Below are 24702 nucleotides of genomic sequence, written 5' to 3' on the forward strand. Positions count from 1 at the left end.
GCAATCAGCGAGGTGTTAAGTGGCACAAATTGTCTGCCAGATGGATAGAGATTTCCCAGAAATTCGCTGACAAAAGTTTTGATTTATTTCTGAAAAGTCTGGAGCAATTTTGAATTGTTTATTGTTTCAGCTACAGGTGCATTTAACAGAAAATTTTAATTAGGAAAGAAATGAGTCGCAAAAATGGATAATTTGATCGTATGTGCCATGTTCTTCGACGAACCACCAAGGCTTTGTTATTAAATTGTTGTATATTTTCGTTCTTTAACTCACAAATACTTACCTCATTTAATTTTGAGAAATATAAAAATAAAATTTTGTTTGAGTCTTTCGAATTATGTATTTATAAATTCTTTTTTCTGATTAGAATTATAAGGTTCAGAAAAACTTGAAATGTATTTCATATATAGACTTTGAGTTAACCAAACGTCTTTATTACCAAATTATAACTATAATTCAGGATTAGATTAGTCTCAATGATTCCAACAGACATTTCCATGACAGAATTTATAAATCCATTTCCAATATTGATATTGAAATCAACTCAAACGCTTAACCTCTTTATTTTTATAATACTTGCTTCCATCCTTTTCATGTTTCATCATTATTTGAATAAACTCTGCCCTAAGGATGGAGCATGTGAGTAGATGCAGTGCTGTGGATAACCGCAAGTTAAGTGTAGCATAACTAAAAAGCCAACGGGGGATTGGGTAATCGATATAATATACAAACAACAATAGAACAAAAGAGTCTGTTGCGGTCCAGAGACTGGGGCTGGATAAAACCGAACCACAACAGTTGCTGCATGTGGCAAACACAAATAAGTGGCCGACTGACCACAAAATGGCCAACGAAAGGGAACAATTAAAAAGCTCGAAGGCTTAAGTTTGAGAGCAATGAAAACCATCATTCCCCATCGCCAGCCGCATTGAGTCATTAATTTTAGGTAAAGGTAAGCTATAGCATTGACAAGTTGTCCGGTGATAAGGAGTGGGTGGGGCGGGGGAACGGGGAATGGCTTGCAACCTTTGCAATTTGTCCACATCGATTAGTGTCTGGGCTGGACAGGTTGACAGGCATGTCCACGTCTATTATTTTCAACTTAACATGGTGCGCGCCTTTAACAATTGGCCGGGACATTGTCCTTCGGTCCTCGTCGCGACAGAGTTGCGACTTGCTCACCGCAAAACTGCACAAACGGCGACCTACAAGTTACTTCCTTCCGTTTGTGTTTTGGACCCAGTGCCACGCCCTGCTTTCTCACCTCCACCCATCTTCAGTTGGTCTACACACAGAAACCGACATACACGCGTTGCTGTCCTTTCTACTTCGTTTGCCCTTTGGCTCGGTAATATCTTTAATGTTTTTGTGTTTTTTTCTTCTTTATATCGTGTTCTTGTGTTTTTGTTTTGGTGCCCTCTCGCAAACGTGTGTCCAGCGGAAATGACAACGACAGTGGCAATTACATTGTTGCATGACACAAATAGTGTTGCCTACAACAACAGCAACAACGATTGTTGCAAGCACGAAACAACTGAAGGAAATAACAAGTGGAAGCGCCTCAATGGCAATTAGTCGCACCGAAAAATACCCTGCATTTTGAACGACAAGATGGGTCAAATTTAAAATTTTAATATTTTCAATATTAAAGTGAATTAAACAGACTAAGAATCTAAATAGGAATTTGGAACCAAAGAAACACACGAACTTGAATAGTTCTTATTGCAGGTTAATTACGATCTTTTCAATTCTAGAATTATTTTACAAATATTGCTAATCTCAGAGATTAGTTCACTCAAATCGCACCTTAGGGTATGCCAAGAATTGTAATGAAATAAATTACTAGTCTTAACCAACAGTTTGTTCCCATTTCTTCTTTGATCTCCCTCTCTCTTTCACTCTGTACCTATCCCTTTTCTACTGTCTCTTTTCCAATTTCATATCTTTCACAGATATTCTTTGTGGGGTGTAAGCCAGCGGAAGAGGTTAAAATTTAATTGATGTCATGTCGTAAAAAATGCGGCACCAGCAATAGTTGGTAGTGGCGGCGCTTTAAGCGTGGTTACGTTTATTTAATTGTTATCAAATGTCCTTTGTTTGTCCGCAGTCGTCTGCATATCAGTCCTTGCTCGGTGTCCTCTAGGCAAACCCATTTGGCATTTGGCCATTTGTCGAGTGCCAAACTAATTGCTACAAATTAGCGCCTTTATGCTCTCAGGCCACTGGCTGAGCATTGGCTTCGTTTCGCCATCCATCGACCTGACCGCTCCCCCGGCCCGAGCCCCCTTCCGCCCACTGTGGTGCCTGCCCATACCTGTGCGTGTGTAGGGCTCAATTATGCCTGAATATATTGTACAACAACAATTTGTTGACTATATTTGAGTTGACAATTGTAAATGCCTTTTGGGCAACATTCATTATGGTCCCACCTCCCAGCAATTGATGGACTTTGTGTTTTTAGCAAGTGAGAAATTATGGCTTTCAAATGGCCATGGAAAGTGATTTGTGAGATAATAAACATACTTAAACAAAGTAGATCCCATTATCCTGAACTGTTATCTCTGGACAAAATACAATTTAAATACTTATTGTTAACAAATTCTTAGATAATTAAGTTTACATAAAGATGTAGAAAAATGTAGAAAAGTTGTTTTAACAAACATTTCAACAAATCTTAAAAAGTAGTTATATGAATGTGGATGATTTTGAAAACTCTAATTGTGTCTAATTGTGAGTTTATTAAGTCATTTACCTTTATTTGCCTCAAACAAAGGTTTCGACCGATCAGGTAATTCTTACAACTTTCTGGAAATATTGGATTAAGTAAATAATTTTGAAGATTTTAAGATTTTAACTCAATTACTTTTTGGCGTATTCAGTGGGATTTACCTTCTTCATGCATTTTCATAGACTGAGTTTTAAGGGAAAGCATTGTTTCATTTCATTCAAAATTTTTTTAAAATGTTGGTTATAAAAAAATATTAATGATACTTAGTTTCGGCTGTGTTACACAAAGTATTAGTTCATTGTATTTAAGGTTCTTTAGATTCAACTAGAGTCCTTGGAGTGGGAAACCCATCAACACCATAATTTGAAAATTTCTGTTATCCAGAATTTTTCAGTTTGAATAGACACACAATTGATGTTTCTTCAAGAGGTGTGTATTGTTAGTCTGACTTTGGAAACTTTGCGTTTCTAGTTGGGAAACTAAATACTAACTAAATACTACAACATTAATTTGAAAGGTGCCCATAACTACTTAGTTTGGGTATGCTGAATATCAATGTGAACTCTACTTTTGCCTATCACGGCCTGATTCTGTAATATTAGGGGATATGGGGTTGAAAATAGGCACCTAAAAGTATGCTTAGAAAGTAAAAGAATTTGTTTTTTACATTTATAATCGGTTTTAAATAGATTTAAAAATAAAAACATTTCTTGTTTGCAAACATTATTAACAAGAGATTCAAATAATTGTTTAAAATTCAAAAACAGAAATTTTATCCACTCCCTATAGCATACTTTAGGGCTTTAATTTTACCCAAAGTGTAAGGAATTATAGCAAAAAAGTACTTTGTTGTTATTTTCATTATCCCTAACATTTTAATAGGTTAAAATAATAAGGATATTAGTATGACATTAGGTTTATATTATACAATGAAAGTATGCAAAATATGCGGTCTCTTTTAAATAATTTCAATATATTTTTTTTCGAAAACCTGACATTGGGACGTGAGCAAGCAATTGCTTTAGGACACCGCTTGAACTTAAAACAGGGTTCATGACCTTAAAGATGTTGGAAGTGGAACACACAAAACGTGTTAAGTTAGCCCTATTACTTACTTAAGACACACATTTTTCTGAGCAACATGTGAAATATTTTATTGATTTGTAATTGTAATGGATAAATATTTAATTTTCTTACAGGTAAGAGTCGTGTATGAAGATCTGACAAAAGTTTCCCCAAAAATTCCACCCGTAAGTATTTGATTTTTTCAATTTCCCCTGACCTTTGGTCACGCCCAGAGAATCACTTTGTCCTAACCTGATGCCGTGTGTGAGGCTCCCCGCCACTCTTTTGGCACTTTATCACCTGGTTGGGCATGGACAGCCATTGGCTCACACCGACACATCGACCATAACATTTAATGGGGCTCCGCTTAATGCTTGTAAACACATCGGGCCACGCCCCTTTGCCCCCGACAATCAGTAGTTGTGTGGCTGTGCATGTGTGTGTGTGTGTGTAAGTGAAAATTTTTGCTATTTTCTTGTGCTTCAAATCCAAATTATGCCCATTGGGCATGCTAATTTCACTTTAGCTTCAAAACTCTACAATTACCGCTAATAGGTGCCTGGCTGAAATCGACTGCATGGAAGCGAAATCAAAGTCCGCCCAAGAGCCATTCATTTGGGTTAATTGTAGAAAGAAGGAAGGTTTGAGACGGAATTACTACAAATTAACAAATCGCTGAAAATTAATTAACCAACTCGTTGGTTAAACTTTAACAATTTTCCATCCCATCCGCAGAGCAAATAATTTGAATTTGAATTTATGCCAAATGGAAGACAACAGCTAAAAATTTGAATGGGGAAACAAAAACCCAAATTGCCATTAGGCCTTAACGCTCTGCTTAACTCGTTATTGGAGCTGAAATAGAAAAGAGCAAATAAAAATACTTGGATATATATAGAAAAGTCTATATAGAAAAGTTTTCAGCTGCCGGCAATTATCCTCAAGGCAAAAGGAAGCGGAATTGACTTAATTGATTTTCTTACCCAGCAGCCGTTACATTTTCAAAAAAGGATTTTAATAAGCGCATTGAGTTAGTAGTGTGTGTGTGTGTGTGTGTGTGTGTGTGTGTGTGTGTGTGTGTGTGTGTGTGTGTGTAAGTGGGAGTGTGGGTATTATCGCATCTTGTATAAGGGGATTGTTGGCCTTTTGTTCGTTTAGATAACAAATTTTTTGTCGGCTTTTTTCACACTTCTTTTGTTGTTCTTGTAGGCGGACGTGCTTAAGTTGGGTCGAGGCTCGGTTCGGACCGGGTTGAAGGTCAAGTGTGTCTGTTTGACCGGAAGTTAAGCTTTTTGTGGATGGGTGTGTGTGTGTGTGTGTGTATGGGTATGTTATGCCAGCAGCTTGCAAGTTTAAATATAATTTGGAAATTGTGTTTATTTAATTGCCCAGAAAGCCCATTCGTTCCCCTTCAATTTTCGCAGCTGATTGAGTTTAAGTGAATGAGAAAAGGCAAAGTATTCCATTAAATTTAAGTATGTGTGGGTAATGATGCCTAGTCTAACGTTTGAATAATATAGACCCTTGGCCATGTGTGGCAAATAAGATTAAAAACCTTTAACTACCCGAATCCAATTATTAAAAATGTTCCAGAGTGGCTAATGTGTTTCAAGTGACTGAAAAGTTTTCGCCTAACTTTTATATAGACTCTTTCCTTAAGAAGATATTATGAAAAAGTTGATCTAGTGATTGAAACATGTTCTAAAGATTGGGCTGTATTCTTGAAATGATTGCAATTGCAAATTATACAACAATAGATTAATTTCATAAGTTTTTTGAATTGACAATGAAACATTGTGATCTGGAATCAACAATTGCTTTACCAAATAATTTCTCCCATTTGTTTAAAAGGAAAATCATACATGGATACATTTCAGCGTGATGTGACACGAATTTAATTAAGCCCCAGGCTAGAGAGACATAGAGTCTCTGAAAGTATGCAATGGAAACCATATTCATTTGCACCTAAGCCTGGGAAACTTTTCAACACACTTCGGGAAAGTTTCGTCAAAGCGGATATTCTTGTAAACTTGGCAAAAATTCTCGAAATGCCATAACTAAAATAAGCAAGAGCGAAACAGAAATGGATATTGGCATGGGGGAAGGGGGGCGGGCAGGAGGTCTGGTTACATATTATACCTCAGGGCAGAACCAGATTCCGAGCATGTTGAAGTTTTTCTGCAATGGCAGTGCAAGTGCTTGATGCAAATTATTTGGCCTAGAGGTTAACTAGGGTCGTTTAGCAAAATGCCTAACACACGCACTCCCCCACGTTCCTGGGCTACAAGAACCACCACGCCCCAACGCCCCTACGTCTTTTTTTGAGTTGCCCAGAGTCGCTTCTATGCATTGGCATTCATAAGAGTAAGTAAAGCATTTTTCTATGCTGAGCTGGGGATTTCGCCAGAGCCAGGAGGAGTCGAGAGAGCGTCTGCAGGCTCAACTCCTCGAACAAGAACAAGAACAACTACAACAACAATGACAAGTACAATAAATGCCTTTCAACTGCGGTTTCACATGCACTTGAAGTGAAGTGGCGAATGGGCGGGCTGGATTGGTGGGCGTCTCGATGGTCTATGTGCTCCAAGCCCCCACCAAACCACCCACTCACCCACTTCATAAGCCTCAAGTGTAATTTTGAAGTGAAGTGCCTCGTATACTTGAAGTATGATAGCTGGCCTCTATCTCACTCTCTTGTCTGAATGTCTGTCTGACTGCGGCTTTACTTTAGTTTCGGGTCCATGTTAGGCTCCTCTTAATGAAACTTTATCCCAGGAGTGTTAAAAGTCTTGCCATCTGGCAGAATCCTGTCAAAGTCCTACAACGCCTCCTCCTAGTTATATTGGTGCCCGTCTATGTGTATTGAGTCTATTGCTCTCACTCTCTGTCCTTATCGTTTTCTTTAATTCTCTCTGTATGGATGTTGCACTTTTTGCATTTTGGGTATTTTAGTTCTTTTCTTCATTTACACTCTAATAAACCTACTTACAATTTGTCTATACATTACAAAGTCTTGTTACTGAAAGTCCACACAGTCTTTTTATAGTAAATATCAGCAAGTCAGTTTAAGTTTTAATTATTTTAAGTATTTACTTTTTACAGTATATTTGGGTAACATGGAAAGTTAAATGACAAATATCGTGTTAATTATATTGAATTTCCGTATTTGTGTTACCGTACTTATACCTTTCAATATGTGAGTATTTCTTAATGTATGGTATACAAAAGTCGGTGCGGCAACTTGTCTGATTGCCATTGACAAAAGTTTAAACGAGCCATGAATAACATTTAAATTAACATTGAAATGTTTTTGAACAAAACAACACAGTTTTATTATCAACCTTTCTTTTGATAGTTGGTGTAGTTTAAGAACAAAGAAGAAAAGATCCAGTCAATATGTTTATATGTGCTTACATTTTGTTCGTTTAAACTAGATCAAAGGTTATTCCATCTTATCTCCTAGTCGTTAGTTAATTAATACGTATGCTGTCAGAATAGGTCCATTGTCTGACATTTAGTTACTTAAACAGAAACAAAATATTATACTAATTCTCACATTCACTTGCAATTAGGATTAAACGTCACATGGCTTAAAGACACCAATTTTGTTAAGAAGTTGTCGCATATGCCTGATCCGGGAAGGTCCTTATCCACCAACCCGCAGTATTGACTCATTTTCTGGTGGGGGCTGAAGCAACCTTCTTGGAAAAAACCACAAAGTGAGCGAAATAAAACTTCAACTTCAATTAGTTGAGCAATCGCAGGAAGTAAGTAATAAAACTTGCTCCTGCACTAGCAACGTTTCCTAGTGATTGACTCTAACAACAACCTAACAATGGTAGGAATTGAACATTTTCTAATGTCTGCCTCGTGCAGGACCTTCAACGCAAGAGAAGTGAAATCTTAATTGAGATTGATATGTTTATTTATGTGTGTGTAAGTGTCTGACTGTCATTCGTCTGTCTTTAGTTGTGCCTTTCTCGTGAAAAGCATTCTCTACAGGTATTCTCATTTTCCAATATTGTTGTTTCATTTAAGGAATTATTTATTAGATTCGATCAAATTTTTTCCAGCCGAATTGTTTTTGCTGGACGTGTTAGAGTAATTAGTCGATAGACTGATGTCCTTTTTCCCCTTTTTTTGTCTGTATTGAACTTTGATTTCTGCTTTTGTGTCTAGTCAATCAAAATGTCATGTGTCCCACAACAAGATCCCTTTCCCACACCTCCGCTTTCGGTTTTGCATGCCAATCCTTTCTCATTCTGTCCACTGATTGATATGCACAAGAAAAATGAAAGGAGATGCAAGTGTGTGTATGCAAATTGCAGTCACTGTGCCTAAGCAACCATGCTTGTGGTAAGGTGTGTGGCAGAACGATGTGTGGAATTAAATGGCTGCTGTGGTCAACCGCACCAACAGCAAAAAGCGGATGTGAAATGGGTGACAGCAAAGTGTTCGATTCCCCTTGACTGGCCACCATTTATCCGTGATAGTTTTCCCTGTGATACTCCTCCGAAGCGTTGGAAAAGCTAGAGATAATATGTACGCAATTAGGGACAAGATAAGAGTCCTTTTCCAATGAGAGTTATATGATCAAATTTGTTTCTAACTGTTGGACGACCTCTGTCTGCCTTTCTTTGGATGAGACTTACATTATATCTTTAAAACAAGTGTTTCAGCTTCCATTAAAATCTCTACACAAATTCTAACCGACAATACTCTTTTACTCTTCAACATCAATCAATAAAATCTCCATTCACTCCTCGTATAATCTCCAATTACAATTTCGTCTCTCCCCCTGTCAAAATATCAATAAAAGCAATTAAATTTTCTATTAACGAAATCAACTGTGGCAAATGCGGTGAGCACAGGGAAGCCCATAACAGCTACAATAGGAACAACTTCATCCACATCACTATCAAAACCATCATCGTCATGATCATCATCATCATCATCATCATCAAAATCAACAAGCAGCAGCGCATCATCTATAAAAACAATCAAAACCAGCGCCAGCCGGCAATTGCCGTACAGAGTTCATCAAACCAGCGAGCAAAAAGAGGAAAAATAGGGGAAAGTACCCCCAACCCCAGCCCCAATGCCCAACCTTCATCATGATAGGGATAAGGGACGAGAAGTGGTGATGGAGGCGGTGTGGTGTGTATGTAGGCGTTATTGTTATTGCTTTTTGTCCAGAATCGCTCCACAATGCAGCAGCCTCATGCAAGTTCTTTTTTTGGTTTTTCCCTTTTATTTTTTGGCTGCCTGCCAAAAACTCTTCATCATCAAAAAACATGAGAGGCAGCCGTCGGCCATACAACCCTGTAAAAATTAACATAGACCTGCGGAATACTGAAGGGGAAACTGATGCCTTGTAGTCGGCTCAGATGTGCAGCAAATGAATGGGAAATTCGCCGTACTTCAAATGCTGATGAAGTTGGATTCGAGAGAGTACCAGAAGCAGGGACTCAATCCGTGGATTCATTGCATTGCATGGGTTTTGGAAGTGATGGGAAAGGGTTCGATGAGCAGATGAAGTTATAAATCAAAGAAATCGTTAGCAAATTTGAAAAATTTAAAGTGCGAGTGCTAAAATTCCGTATGAATGCGATTCGTAATTTCCTTTAAACACATTTTCTTTTGACTTTAACTAATATTTTTTTTACGAATTTGTCCAACGTTTGTTACCGGATAAAAGATAATTTAATTGAAAACTAGTCTCTCGGTTGCCTTAAACTTAATTGAAGCCTTTGAAAATAAATCAATAAATTGAATTTGATATACAGGCAGTCTATCTATGTGAGACACACACACACACACACTCAAAGGTTTCAATTAAATTTAAACACTTCACAAACATTGTTGTTGAGAACATCAAAGCAGAAGGGCACTTTGATTAGTCTCATGTCCAAGTACTTACAGCTACACGAAAATTCTCAACAGTATTTCAAAGTTTGAAGTCCTCGTGAGAAAGCCACTTAAGCATATGTATGCAGCACTCAGGATATATGTTTATTAATTTATTAAATTATGTTGAATAAGACAAAAGTTTCAAAGTTTTCCTTTTTGGCCCAAAATCAATTTTCAAATAACACAAAATTTATAAGTTTTTCTCAAGATAATTCAGGCGGGTCAAAGTCGAGTGCATTTTCAATGAAAGCACTTTTATGTAGAAATTTTCCCCCTAGAATTCCAATTTCATACAATTTTTGTCGTACAAAAAGTAACGAGGACTTTTTATTAAGATCGATGCGACGATATTTATAAATTTAACTTTGAATTTCACAATATTATATTAAAATCTATTGGTTCCTTTTTTTGATTTTTGCCATTTTAAAGTTATGTCATTGAGTGAATTATTTAATTTGAGACTCAGCCAGATATGCTGAATCCTGGAAATAGCTAACTGTAAAGGCATTTGCTCCACCCTCCCTAGTTACCCCCCCGGCTCGTAGGCGGAATATGGCCTAATTTTCTGTAGTTCTTAAATCTATGATACGATTATTCAATCTGGTATCCGGAAACTCTGTCTAAAGCTATTAAAGCCCCAGATTAATGTAGAAAATGTATGAGAAAACCTTTTATAATTCAGGTTAACTGTTTTCTTTCAGTGTAATTTGGAAAATAAATTCGAACTGTTTGCCCAAATCGTTTAACTTAAATTGCCGTAAATTTTCAGCCCACACAAACAAGTTGACTGAGGGCATAAAAAATTAATGTGGCCAAGTGTTGGGCCTTTCAATCTGAATCCAAAGGCAAGGTCCCCTGAAGCTGGCACAGCTTTTACTCCTTCTTGAGCTAAGAAGGCCATGAAACGGGCCGACGTCAAAGGCCAAAAAGTTAAGCGCAAGCTGGAGTTAAGTTCCTTTTCACTTTTCTCTGGTGTAGGCCCTTTGGGCATAATTTCGCAATTGCAGGCACATGTGGCACACACACACACACTCTCTCGCACACTCTCACCCATTCACAGTGGGAATTTCTCATCCATTCCTTTGCACCATTTCACACTCCCTCTTCAATCAAGCACAATGGCCCATTGAATCTCTCCAAACATACACAAAACATACAACACTTTTACCACGGTCAGTTAACGTTTACGCATTGGCCACGCCCACCCGGCAGCTTCCTTATTCAACCGCCCTACTTGTTATTTATATTATGACCACTCACAGTTGTTGGCTCATTGTCATAAATTTCTTCAAGTGTTTGCTCTGTGGCCCAGGCAGAACGAAAAAAAAAGCGTAAAGATTTTCCCCTCCCCCTTTGGCGGTCGCTCTGTCTAGTTTTTCTTTCCTTTTCCTCCCCATTTTGTTTGCATTGTTTTGTTTGGCCAACTGCCTAAGGGCTTTTGTAGCAGCTACACAATGGGCGCCTCTTGGCCAATTTAATAAATTCCATAAATTGTTTATGTTTAGCCAGCCCCACTGATGTATGTGTGTTTTGGTTGTTCTCTACGATAGACCTCGACTGACTGACTGACTGACTGGCTGGCTGACTGACATTGTCGTTGAATGCTTTGACATCTGAGTAGTTCCCTCGCTTTGTTTGCATTTTAGAAAGCCTGTTAAGAGACGCAAAACAAAGGCACTTCAATGCGTTGAAATAACTAAATTACTGCCCAGTAAAGGGCCAATAAGCAGACAATAAACAAATTCAAGAGATACATTTTCAACATTTTTAAAATCAATTCAATGTACTACACTGCACAAATTTCAGTCTACAATGAGTTTAAACTTTAAAGGTGTTTGTGTTATTGAGATTTATGGAATCGATGAATTAGAGTCACTGCATATCCTAATTAATCTGTTTCCCAAATCTACTACCATGCCGTTTAAGAAGGATTACGACAGGCAAAGACTATTCTTAATAAGCTGAGAAGTTATCGATAAGTGCAAGAGAAGAAGTTCGAGGAAATAGTTGAGCTAATCTTAAGACTACGGAGAGAACCACATCACACTCCAAAGATTTCGACCTTATTTAAACCATAAAAAATTGCCAAACATAAAAAACAACATAAAAGAGAAAACTGTCTTACAAATTGTACCTCTAGCTCTGATCAGCTTTGATCTTGATGTAAGATATGATACTTCTCGACTTTTGCAGTGTCTGTAATAAAGCGGTTGTATAATAAAGACCCACATCAGTCTAGAATCAGAAAATGTATTGATATCAGTGGATCTACTTTGTTTTAAATGTGTCTCTGAAAATATATCCGAGTTGACTTTGTCTTCAAGTCAATTAAAAGCAAATTATTTCGTCTTGCATAATGGAACCTTTATGTACATATTTACAAAAAACTGGCACGTTTTCTTTTATAGAAAAAAAAAAAAAGAATTCCTTGCCCGTTTTCCGTGTTGTTGTTGATTTTTAATTACTGAAACTCCGCAGAGCTGCGAGACCCTCCAAAGACATTGGGCTTTGAACAAGGAGCAGGGAGGAGTCGGTAAGGGGTTGCTGGAGATGGGGATGGACAGGGTGTGGGGGGGATGTACATTACTTTGGCATTAAAAAAGTAAACTGGTCGCCAGCAAAATAATAAAAAGGAGACCAAAAAGAGTTTTGTGTGCCCACCACAAAAACTTGCTGAATAATTCAACAACGAATGTCCTGCCAACATTTTAATTTAAGTTTGCGCTTCGTTGCCTGGTTAGATAAGAAATTGTTGGCCATTGGGTGTGTGTGTGGGGGGGCCACTGACAGGGACTGAGAAGTTTGCCGTATTTATTTACACTTTTACTGGCCGTTGTCGTCACCGCCAAATGACAACCACAAAAATTAATAGAAAAGTTTCACTGGGCAAACGGAAAAATAGACGAAAGACGAAAGGAAAGTACAAATTATGCAGCAATTTCATTTTGATATTTTCTTCGTTCTTTGGTCTTTTTCTGTTTTTGGTGTGTTGGCTTGTTGAAAGGATGTTAATGTAAATGACTGTCACAAAAGTAGCCAAGAAAAGGAAAAAAAAGGCGGAAAAAGAAAGCAAAAACTTTTAATAATGTCTCAAAAGACACATTTCTTTTATTTTTTGGTCAGAGGCTTTTGTTTCTGGTTCACACTTCATTTCAAATTCCGGCCGGGTCCTTTGTTGTGTATTGTGTGTGTGTATGTGTGTGTCAGAAATGGGTCTGGAAATGAGGGCAAGGACTCGCGATGCCTAATTATTATTCGCAGGAATATAAGTCCTTGGCCATGGGTGGCACTCGATGTAAATTATGTTTATGCTTGCCTCTGCCCAATGCCATTAATTTTTATAGCCTGACTTTATGGTCCAGTTGAGACAGTTGTTGCCCCAAAAAAAGAAATCGTTCTACTGCTGATTTGCTTGCAGTTGGCCATAGATTGAAGTCAGTCAAGGAAAGAACCTGCAAATGTGTTCTTTTTGAAAGGCTTTTTCTAAGTGTGAAGACAAGTTTATTCCGAATGAATTGCTATAGCTTCAAGTCAGTTTGGTAGCTTGTGATAACAGAACATAGATCAGTAGATAGATTCTAGAAGAAATCAAATTACTTAGTATGAATATTTATGATTTTAAACCAATTTCCCATTGAAAACTGGGCCATTATATGCATTTATTAAGTGATTCTCAATGAAGGATGGCTAAAAAATTATCTTTAAATTTTCATCATGAAAAGTTTCATTTAGCCATGCCACAAACTAAGCTAGAAACCGCGACACATATTCCCAGCTTTCATTGCTGGCCAAATTCAGGCCATATGTTAAATGTCTGTACGTGCCAACTGAAAACGAGTCGTTGCCATGTCTGGCCCGGCCACCTTCCCCTTTCCCGTCTCTATCTATATATCTCTCTCACCCGTCTGGGATTGTCGACATATCTTAATTCCCATAACCAGGCAAAAGCGTCTGCATGAATTTCAAATTCAATTTGGCGCATTTTACATAATTTATTAAACAAAGGACTCAACAACAACAAACAGAACGTTTTATTGCCTGAGCGACGGCTAACAAGGCTCTTTTTCCGCCTCCTACCTCCCTTCTTCTCTATCACACACACACTCACAGCTTTTCCCTCTCACTTTTTGGATATATGTGTGTGTGCTTGTGACATTTATAATTTAGGTGCGAAGATTATATCGTTGCAATATGGTTAAAATTGTTGACAACTTAATTTGTAAAGTGGTTTCTGTGTGGCCGGTAAATTCCGCGTGCTCCTACGGAGGAAATATCACAGAGAACAAACTGTAATTTAACTGCGAGCAAAAGTCACGCATTAGCAACTTCAACGCAAGGTCCAAGTCCGACTACAACTCCGGCTGGAGAGACAGGTGAGAAATGTGTTGAAGAAGCAGACGAAGAATGTTGAGAACGAAGTGAGGACAGGAGCAATTGCCAATTGGCGTTGGCCAATTGAATTATTGAAAAATTAAAAGTGCTCATGGAGAAAATTGCTCAACATGGAAATGCATTTTACCGTGTCGTGAAAAATTGCCTGAATAATGTAGCATACTTTTACGGGCTGCAGCTGACGTTTCCCAATTCCTGCCCTCTTCACTCGAATAGGCCATCGTCTGGGTCTTTAATTGCCGTCATCTGTTTGTTAATTGCTACATAATTGTTTGAAATAAATTCACTTACGAGTCGCCCCGTTTCGTTGCCAAGATGTCGACATACTTCCCGCCGCTCTCATCCCACCATACTCCACTCCTTGGATCCAGCGTACTGATGACATGGCGTATGAGTAATGTGCTGTAAAATGTCACACAACTCGTGATGGTTGGCATCGCGCAATTTGCATGTAGTTTAATTTTCCACTGAGCTAAAGGAAAGTGCGCATTTTCCATATTGTTGTGATGATGTGTGCAAGACAACTGATTGTGACTGAGTGAGTGATGAATTCAGGAAGAGGACTTTCATATCTGGATGCCGAATAGCCGTGCATCTGTAAATTGAAATTGGTTTAAAAGCTTTACCGAATAAATGCCAAAGATATTCGCGTTTAACTGTATTCAATTAAAACCAGAACAGTCTTAAACATGACTTTTGCGTTGAAGTTTAACATGAAACAGATTGAAAATTACCTCAAACACAAAATTAAAGTAAATACAACAGTTTAGAATTAGTTGCTGTATTAGTATAAGTAGCAAACTTAGTATGCTGATATAGTTATCCGATTTTAATAATACTGGAATGATTGTTTCCTTTGGTGATAAACGCATAGGATATAATAATGTTTACTTACTGATTAAAAATAATATCAAATTCTTTTCTAAACTCTCTAAACTTTTTAATGATCTAGTAAATATATATTAATTGTGTAGGACAAAAGACTTTCAAAGTATTCCTTGAAATAAACGTCGCGTGGTTAGTTAGTTTTACATTTCTTCTTCTGTTTACAGAAACAACTTGATACTCTTGAACTAAGTTAGAATGAATTTTAAAGTTTTTCGTGGTATTCAATATAATTTTAGGATGGCTGACTTAAAGGCAAACGGCATTAAGCTTCAAATGAAAAATTGCAGAAATGAACATAAAACTAAACTCCATTAAAGAGGATAGGGTTTCATTGTGTGACTGAATGCCGGTCAAGTCGAGTTTCCATCAAAATGTTTCATCTCTCGTCCTTCTCTCCTTGCCCAGCATCCAGCGGAGGCACTTTACAAATGTTTCACAAGCGTTTAAGAAATTTGAGTTAGCAGCAAATCTCATTCGCTTGAAAAATAAAACTGCTAAATTGAAAAACGCTTAAACATTTTTACAGCTTTTAACACGGAGCCGCATATTGAATTACGTTGCTAGCCAGGGCCATTGCCAGGGCTCTGGATCTCGGACTCCGGGACGCAGAGTAAAGTACTCAGCCACTGGACATTGCCTTCTTCCTGTCGTTCGTCTGCTAGAACTTTTTAACTTCTTCCCCGGCAGCTGCTGTCTGTGCCTTCCTTTTCCCCACCAGTGTTTCTCTGTATTTTTCCTTTTTGACTGGGGGAAAAATGCTCAACACGATTTTCGCTGTTGATTTACGTTTTAGCACGTTTTTCGTATAGTTGGGAGTCAGGTTTTCTTTAGCTCCTCTCTGTATCACACCTTTTCAATTTCACCTGCCAACGTGCATTTGAAGATTATTGTGCTGGACAAAAAAAAAACTGAAAAAAGACACTGCACTTTTTTATTGTAGGATTTAATGAGCAATTTTTCATTTTGATTTGGATTCCAAGTGAACAGCAGTTGGCTGGGATGTCAGCTTATCCAGAGCTCAATTAAACTCGCTTCAATATTTCAATGGAATTCTGTTTGCCTTGCTCTTGTCTTTGGTTCATTTTTTTGCCCTGTTGTCGTCTAATGTCAACATGTTTCGACTGTCATCAGTCAGATCTGTTTGCCTTTGCCTAGGCTAAAAAAGGTTTCTACGAGCCACCTGAAAACTGACCTGGCTCTTTATGCAAACGCAACTGACCATTCAATTTATCAGGCTCGACGGGGGAGGCCCTTACTCCCGCTTCCGACTCCGGCCAGCTACTCCGGCTCCTGCAGTTTCGCTCTTTTCGCATTTCCGCTTTGTGCAAACAAAACGCGACTGCTAAATGCCAGAGAACTCGGACTACTTTCACAGATTAGATTTGAAAAGCTCAACCATGAGATACCCCTTTTTTTGAAAATCGACGGCTTGTTTCTGAAATTGGGTCCAAGCGTTAGACGGAACCAGGCAATCTATGAATACCCGTGCATACCTCGTGGCGGCAAATCAAATTTGACTGCGCTTTTTTTCGACAAATTTATTTTTACCTCCCTGCTCGACAGGCTGCTGCTTCTCCTCCAGTCTTCTCCTTCTGTGCGTGTGAGTAAACACAAATTGTCGGCATACTTTTTGCTGTTGGGCTGGATTTAAGAGCCTGGCTGTTGGTTTTATGCCCCTCGCTTAATATTTAAAAGCATGTTATATGAGCATCTAAAACTGCAAATGCAAATCCGCGCTGCTTCACTTGGCACGTTCTTTGCCAAACATTAAAATGTGAGTCGCTAGCATTTACGAGAGGCACGCGGAAGGCCACATCTTTGAATGGCTCGAAGATGACCATGAACAAGTTCTACCTTTAATATTGGTCCACCTAATCTCGGCTGGTTGCCGTCAACCAAATGGTTGTCATAAACAAAACCCCAACCCACACACACACAACATTGGCTCAAGGTGCCGAATCCTTGGTTTTTTGTTTTCGCCATTGCCAATCCATTGTCCTTAAGTAAAAACCAAAGAGCGTACTATGGAAGAAAAACAAACGTGTTTGCCGAAATATAAATTTACGAACTAAATATGGTTTTATTCTAAACTGATCATAGCTAGATCTGAATTATATATAGCCACTATCACTCCCAGTCTCCAGTGCTTGAAATGAATGTGTTTAACATGACTCTTTTACAATGTGTAATTGTTATTTCATCTGAGATCTATATACTTATGTATGCAAATATTAAGTCAGTTTGTTGTTTATTTCTTAGGATACGAAGATGCGACAGATATACGAATATCTTACACATAAGTATTTGTGATTTAGAATCTAAGTCAGAGAAACTGATATATGAAATCAAGTGAAAGAGTTCATTAGACAATGTTTCGAGAGCGTATGTTTTGGTTTTTGGTTTCTCCGAATCTCTTCTCTGTTTGTTCCACTGTTTCGTATTAACTTCCCCTGTGGGTCCTCGATGGGCTCCTTCAGGATTTTTATGGCTCCATCTTTTTGCCGACCGTTGCCTTAAACATTCTGTTGTTGTTTTTGCTGTTACTGTTGTTGGGAATTTTCGGTCTTATACGTCTTGCCCTGGCCGTTTATTGTCGTTTATTTGTCTTTTTGCCATTTTTATATTTACGCATATAATCGCTTTCAACGCCGTTCGCCGCCGCCTTGGGAAATCGTGAGCGATGGCCATCTCTCGCCCTCTGCATTACTTGTTGGTTTTTCTTGGGAGGGGGAGTGTGGGCATGGGTTTTGGGTTTTTGGTGTGGGTTTTGGGTTTCGGTTTGTGTTTGGACTTGAGAGCCGCTTATAAATATGATGTTATCGCTTTTTATGGGTCCACTTTTATTGCCAGCAATCAGTCTTCTGTTTTGTTTGCTGATTGCTTGCCATTATTCAAATGTATTTGTTTAATTCTTGGGGATTGGACCAACCACAAATCATTTTAAATCCACAATATGTCAACAAATATTTGAAGGGGATTTCTTATTCTCATGTTGAAGTTGAATTGTCTTATTTAACAGAGACAACGTTATGAGGCGCATACTATCTCACATGATTAAGCGAGTAAATGGGGCGGGTGTTGGAAGTGGGGGATGCCCGGAAGAGCTGCCTAATCAGTTCTGCTTGGGTTCATAATCACATTCCGTATAAGTAATTAGTTTAGCGATGACAAGCCGCACTACTTACACCGTATTTCTCCCCTAGTCTTGTCCTTGTCCGCTTGCTTCTTCTCCGCCCAGTCAGTTATCAATCCATCTGCCGTCTGCTGATATATGCACTTTGTTGACAAACGAGCTGATTAAATGCCAGCTCTCGGTCATTATGCAATTAAATGGCTTCAGAGTCTGTGGGCATTGGTTTATTGGCAATGAGTAGACTGAACCGTCCGTCGAGTGGGACTGCCATTCATTCAGTCAGACAAGCAGACAGACCTACAGATCCGATGTGCACACTAATTTAAAGAGAAATGCCCAAGTGTGAGTTGGAAAATTTCTATTACCTTTCACCTCTGATGATTGAATAGTGAAAAGGAAATAAAAAGACTAGGGAACAGAGACGCATCCTTTTTCGATTTGCCATATAATTTTAAACAAAAGTGTTTCCTATCTGATTAGAAGAAAAAAAGACTTTACTTGAGATTCTAGTTGAATGTTTTGTTTACAATTCGGAATTCTTAAAGCACTCTTTATAGATAGTCGAAGTCATATATTAAGCCTTAACTTGAATTTTAAAATTATAATATATCTAAGAAAACTGTCGTGCGATAGGAAAGCTACACGGAATCTCTTTCAGTTACTCAAATCGAAATTCTCGGTAAGAAGGAAACATAAATATAATTTACAAGGCAGCCATAAAAAAAGGTGCAAGTGCAACATATGAAATGCTTTATGCAAATTGTTTACATTTTTCTACAAAGAGAGATGGAGAGAAAAGGAAAACCAAACCAACGACTACCTCTTAAGAGGAGGAAAAAATCCTTGTGCAACCCGAAAGTATGCAATGAAATTTTTCACAGCACGCTGCACAAACACAAGCACACAGGCGGGAGTCAATGCCAAAGGCAAACCCAAAATAGGAAACGGAGAAGCGGGGAGAATATCGCCGCAGTTGGAGTTGAAGATGAAGTTGGATTCGGAGAAGGAGTTAAGCTGAGATATTTATATAGGAGACCGCAAAACAAATTTCGAATGCAGAAATATTCACCCATCTTGTGTAAACGAATGAACCAGAACAGGAATTCGCATATGGATTTTTCGAATGTGTAACAAGTTTTGGTTTTTCTTTTTTTTTTGCTTAACTTTATTGGCAAGTTGCCTGAAAGTGACTGACTCTCCGACAATGTAATCTGTTGTAAGACAAAGCCAGCTTGCACTTAACAGCTCAATTTACTATTTTCTTCATCCATCTTTCCCTTTTCCGACCCCGCTCCTCGCTTGGTGGGGTTTTAAGCGAGTTGATTGATTGAACTGCGATATAGAAAACTCATTAAGAACTTTAATTAAATCGAGACAGCAATAATATGAACAATGTGCAAGCAAAAAGAAAACTCTCATTATTCATAGCGAACGACACGAAAGTTGCAGCAGCTGCAGCGAAATATGAAAAACACCAAAACAAAGAATGAAAAAATACACTTACTTATACCATAAAAAGAATGTGCGAAAATGTGTCAGAAAGTGAGCGAAAACATAAAATATGGCAGCAGTAGCAGTAGCACCTCGACACCATCATTCCTCCACAACGCCAGCAAACTCCTCCGGGTGGTGGGTGGTGGGCGGTGGGGTGCCTCATGCCCCACATTTTTGCTCCCCATCCATGAATCATGCTACGTGCTCGGCTCCGAGAGGCGAATCCCGCTTCGAGTGGATGACGATGACAGGATCCAGGTGACGGCTGTGCTGTGGCTTCGTTTAGGGCTGTGTTTAACATTTTAATAAATGATTGTGACAAATGCACAAGCATGGATTTACTTCAAAAAACCCTGTAAATATTAATGCCGAATGCTCGCTCATTTGGGAGGCGAAACCCCCCGAAAGCGTTTAAGCAGCAAGTGCAAACATACAGGAAACTGCTTCAAAATGTTACAAAAATAACAAAATCTAAACGCAATTCGAAAAGATTTCGCTTATTTCCCTTGCGGAAAATGGACTCAGCAGCTCAGTTATAGCTGTGTGATTCTTTAAGCCTCCTTAATTATGGCCAATATACAAGTCCACAAATCCAAAAAACGCTCTTTCCTATAAAATCGCATTAAATTAGAGAATTTAGTGTCGAATTCTGAAATAAAACTTCATTGGTCTAATAGGCATGATACTTACATTAGCGGAAAATAAATTTCTCAGTTCTTTGTATACATTGACTTCATTTAAATTCCATGCCGAATGGGATATTTTTCACAACAATCGAAAAAAAATTAGAAAGATGAAGGTTAATAGGTACTTAAGGTTACTTAAGTTACTCGAGTTTTCAGTGTTGAAAAGTGCAAAATTCTGGTAAAGCTAAATTTCAGGGTAAATGTTTACTATTACTACTCGGGCCCAAAACGCGCTTAAACTACTTAATTTTGGTATCAAACGAAAGAGAAAAATTCCACGAGCACGACCTCAGGTGCGCCTTGGCGATTTGTTTCGTAGTTTTTGAGTAATTAACAAGAGAAAATTAATATTTTTAGCGGGACTATAGCTAAAAGTAGCTTTTTCCGGCTAAAAAAAGCTGTTCAATTTTAAGATGGTGTTGCCAAATGCCGAATTTTGGATACTCGAATACGCGGGCTTTTTGAATCTTTTGTTCGCACTATTCTCAACAAACGAAAATATTGTTGAGTTTACAATATTTCTTAATTTTATGGAACAAATATAGTTTAGAATACAATATTCGGCTGCCAGAGCAGCCAAATATTCCTCGACTTTAGAAATTAGATTAAAATATTCGGCTACCAGGGCGGTCAAACAGCGCGCCAAATAAAAAATAGCGTTTGACAACACTGAAATCTAGCTTTACCATATTTTTCCACTTTTCAACACTGAAATCTCGAGTAGTAATAGTAAACATTTACCAATTTCAGTATTTTGTTTACTTTATAGTTTTAGTTTAAACTCTGTAAATTTACACCTATGTAGGTAAGCAAATGTTTCATTCACCTCTTGGTTTCATGAAATTAAAGAATGTTCGGCTGCCATAGTTAACTACAGTTGGACTCCGCTTATCCGGGCTCCCACTAACCGGACACCCGGTCATTATCACTGTTAATCGTGATTACCTCTGATATCCGTGATTTCAAACGAACTTATGAAAGAACAAACTGCAATACATCATTATTTCTGGCTGTTGCTTTTCGTTTTTAGAACTAAGAAATATTTGTTTGTGGATTGATTTAAAGATATGTATGTATGTACATACATATGTATGTATGTGCATAAGTACTTGTAAAATTTCAAGTACGAAATACGTGGAAATTTTGCTTTCGATTTAGTGGGTTTTTCGATTTCCCGACCGTCCCGGATAATCGGAGTCCAACTGTATATTTATTTAATGAAATCAATGAACGCATTTTCGATTAGTGAGAATAGTGAGAACGATAATTTCAAACAGCGCGCTGACTTGTTAATCAGCTGTTACTGAAATGTAGCATCTTGCAACACTATCTTAAAATTGGACAGCCTTTTTAGCGGGAACCAGCTATAATCAGCTATAAAAATAAAAATAATCTTTTGTTAATTATACAAAAACTGGTCAATAATTCGCGAGGTCTTGCTCTTAGAATGTTTTGGTAAATGTTTACTATTACTACTCGGGCCCAAAACGCGCTTAAACTACATAATTTTGGTATCAAACGAAAGAGAAAAATTGGTAAATGTTTACTATTACTACTCGGGCCCAAAACGCCCTTAAACTACATAATTTTGGTATCAAACGAAAGAGAAAAATTGCACGAGCACGACCTCAGCTGCGCCTTGGCGATTTATTTCGTAGTTTTTGAGTAATTAACAAAAGAAAATTAATATTTTTAGCGGGACTATAGCTAAAAGTAGCCTTTTCCGGCTAAAAAAAGCTGTTCAATTTTGAGATGGTGTTGCCAAATGCCGAATTTTGGATACTCGAATACGCGGGCATTTTGAATCTTTTGTTCGCACTATTCTCAACAAACGAAAATATTGTTGAGTTTACAATATTTCTTGATTTTATGGAACAAATATAGTTTAGAATACAATATTCGGCTGCCAGAGCAGCCAAATATTCCTCGACTTTAGAAATTAGATTAAAATATTTGGCTACCAGGGCGGTCAAACAGCGCGCCAAATAAAAAATAGCGTTTGACAACACTGAAATCTAGCTTTACCCGATTTTTCCACTTTTCAACACTGAAATCTCGAGTAGTAATAGTAAACATTTACCAACATTTACCAAGAAAATTAATATTTTTAGCGGGACTATAGCTAAAAGTAGCCTTTTCCGGCTAAAAAAAGCTGTTCAATTTTGAGATGGTGTTGCCAAATGCCGAATTTTGGATACTCGAATACGCGGGCATTTTGAATCTTTTGTTCGCACTATTCTCAACAAACGAAAATATTGTTGAGTTTACAATATTTCTTGATTTTATGGAACAAATATAGTTTAGAATACAATATTCGGCTGCCAGAGCAGCCAAATATTCCTCGACTTTAGAAATTAGATTAAAATATTTGGCTACCAGGGCGGTCAAACAGCGCGCCAAATAAAAAATAGCGTTTGACAACACTGAAATCTAGCTTTACCCGATTTTTCCACTTTTCAACACTGAAATCTCGAGTAGTAATAGTAAACATTTACCCATGGATTATTTCCATGATACCCGCAAATGGCCACACTAAGGGCGTATAATATTCTACGGAAAAGACGGGCACACTCTTCCGAAAAGTAGGCAATAAAAGCACATGTCCAATGAGTGTTCAACAATATTTACAATCGGAAAGTAACCAAATGGAACAAGGAGTTTACACTTTAAGAAATTTCATCATTATGAGTCTATATCGATGGTTTTTTAGATCATTCAAAACAATGACTTTCAAAATAATCAACAATCATCGTTTTCCCAGTGTTCAAACGTTATATTATTGGTATTTTTGTTTACGTTAGGAAAGAGATTTTGATGTGAATAGTTAGAGTGAAATGTACATTTGACAACTTATTATCAATTTCATTATGTCCTTTTGTGAATATTTAACATATTATTTGATTCTTTGGTTCGTTTGACATTTTCAAAGAGGAAAAAATAAACAAAGTTCATTAATCACTTGGTTTAACTTGAAATATAAAGATTTCGGTAGAACTCGAGCATTGAATGCTTTGATTTGTTGCGTGCTCTAAACCTATTTTGGTTTAAAATCCTTTACCAAATACCTTTAGTCTTTCACACAAAACTTTTACTATCGGATATTTTTTGTCGATTTTGTCCCCAATTTTCATGTTGAATGCAACACCTTTTACCTTTCGCCGAAACTTTTGCCAAATGTCAGAAGGAAAACGAAAAGTTTTTGTGTGCAACGTGGAAAACTGCAAACGTTGCCAATTTTCCCGGAAAAACAATTAAACTTGAACTTTTGTCATATGAATCAGAAAAAAAAAAAAAACTTTAAAATTGAAACATAAATGGAACTAAAAACTAAAAGCACAGCAGAAAACTCGCCATATCAGCAAAACATGGCCAGGCGATGCTTTTTGTCCAAGTTTGGCGCTAATTAATTTTTATTTATTACATTTGCGAGTGGCCAGGCAAAAATGTTTTCCCAATTAAATTTCTCTAACTATTTGTTTCTCTCTTTCATTTTTTTGCAACAGGAAAACACACTCGCCTGGATACGCAACAGACGGCGCAGGAAGGTAATTAATATGGTGACTTTTGCCTTTTATTCTGTTTTTTTCCTACCCACTGGGAAGCACTTTCTTGGCGGAGTGCTTTCAACTGCAGTGAGCGCACTTTCACTGCAGGACAAGGCAGGAGTGTGTGTGGCGACAGTCGCTGGAAACCATTCAGACCAAGTTGAATCCTTTTGAATCCACATGCTTTGTTCTTATAGATGCTGACTTCCCACGCTTTGCCGAACCCATTGCCAATGTAACCGTTTCCATTGGAAGGGACGCTCTGCTGGCCTGCGTGGTGGAAAACCTAAAGGGTTACAAGGTGGCCTGGGTGCGGGTGGACACCCAGACGATTCTCTCCATACACCACAATGTTATATCGCAAAATAATCGGATTAGTTTGACCTATAACGATCATCGATCGGTAAGACCAAAACTTTCATTTAACTCTCTTCGTTTGCAACTGAAACATAATCATACAAAATCTGACATCCATCATACACGCCACAATTGATAAAGGACATTTCTAAGAAATTCCAAATAAGATGTCTCTGATACAATCCAATTACTTTAGATGGCTTGGATGACTTGAAATACCTATAAATCTAATTTGAGTAATGCAAAACTTTCTAATATTTCCAGTGGTACTTGCATATCAAAGAGGTTGAGGAAACGGATCGCGGTTGGTACATGTGCCAAGTGAATACGGTAATGAAATAAATAGCGAACAAATGTTTCCTAAAGCACTTTACTTTATTTTATTATGATTTCCTCCGCAGGATCCCATGCGGTCCAGAAAGGGCTATCTGCAGGTGGTGGGTAAGTACTCGATATTTGTCCACAAGCCAATGCCAATTGACCCTTTGCAAGACGCAACTGGCG

The 24702-nt window shown here is 37.9% G+C and overlaps 1 protein-coding gene across 3 annotated transcripts in view; it reads left to right on the forward strand.

Moving 5' to 3' along the window:
* Window positions 1–24702, forward strand: part of DIP-kappa (Dpr-interacting protein kappa) — a 58469-nt gene that overhangs the window by 16915 nt on the left and 16852 nt on the right. For all 3 annotated transcript variants that reach the window (XM_068286531.1, XM_068286521.1, XM_068286540.1), the window contains exons 3-6: window positions 23800–23841; window positions 24039–24244; window positions 24463–24528; window positions 24600–24639. In XM_068286531.1, the coding sequence (XP_068142632.1) occupies window positions 23800–23841; window positions 24039–24244; window positions 24463–24528; window positions 24600–24639 (354 nt within the window). The remainder of the gene's footprint in view (window positions 1–23799; window positions 23842–24038; window positions 24245–24462; window positions 24529–24599; window positions 24640–24702) is intronic.

Source organism: Drosophila tropicalis, unplaced genomic scaffold, assembly GCF_018151085.1.
Source record: "Drosophila tropicalis isolate 14030-0801.00 unplaced genomic scaffold, ASM1815108v1 contig_1116, whole genome shotgun sequence".
Taxonomy (NCBI): domain Eukaryota; kingdom Metazoa; phylum Arthropoda; class Insecta; order Diptera; family Drosophilidae; genus Drosophila; species Drosophila tropicalis.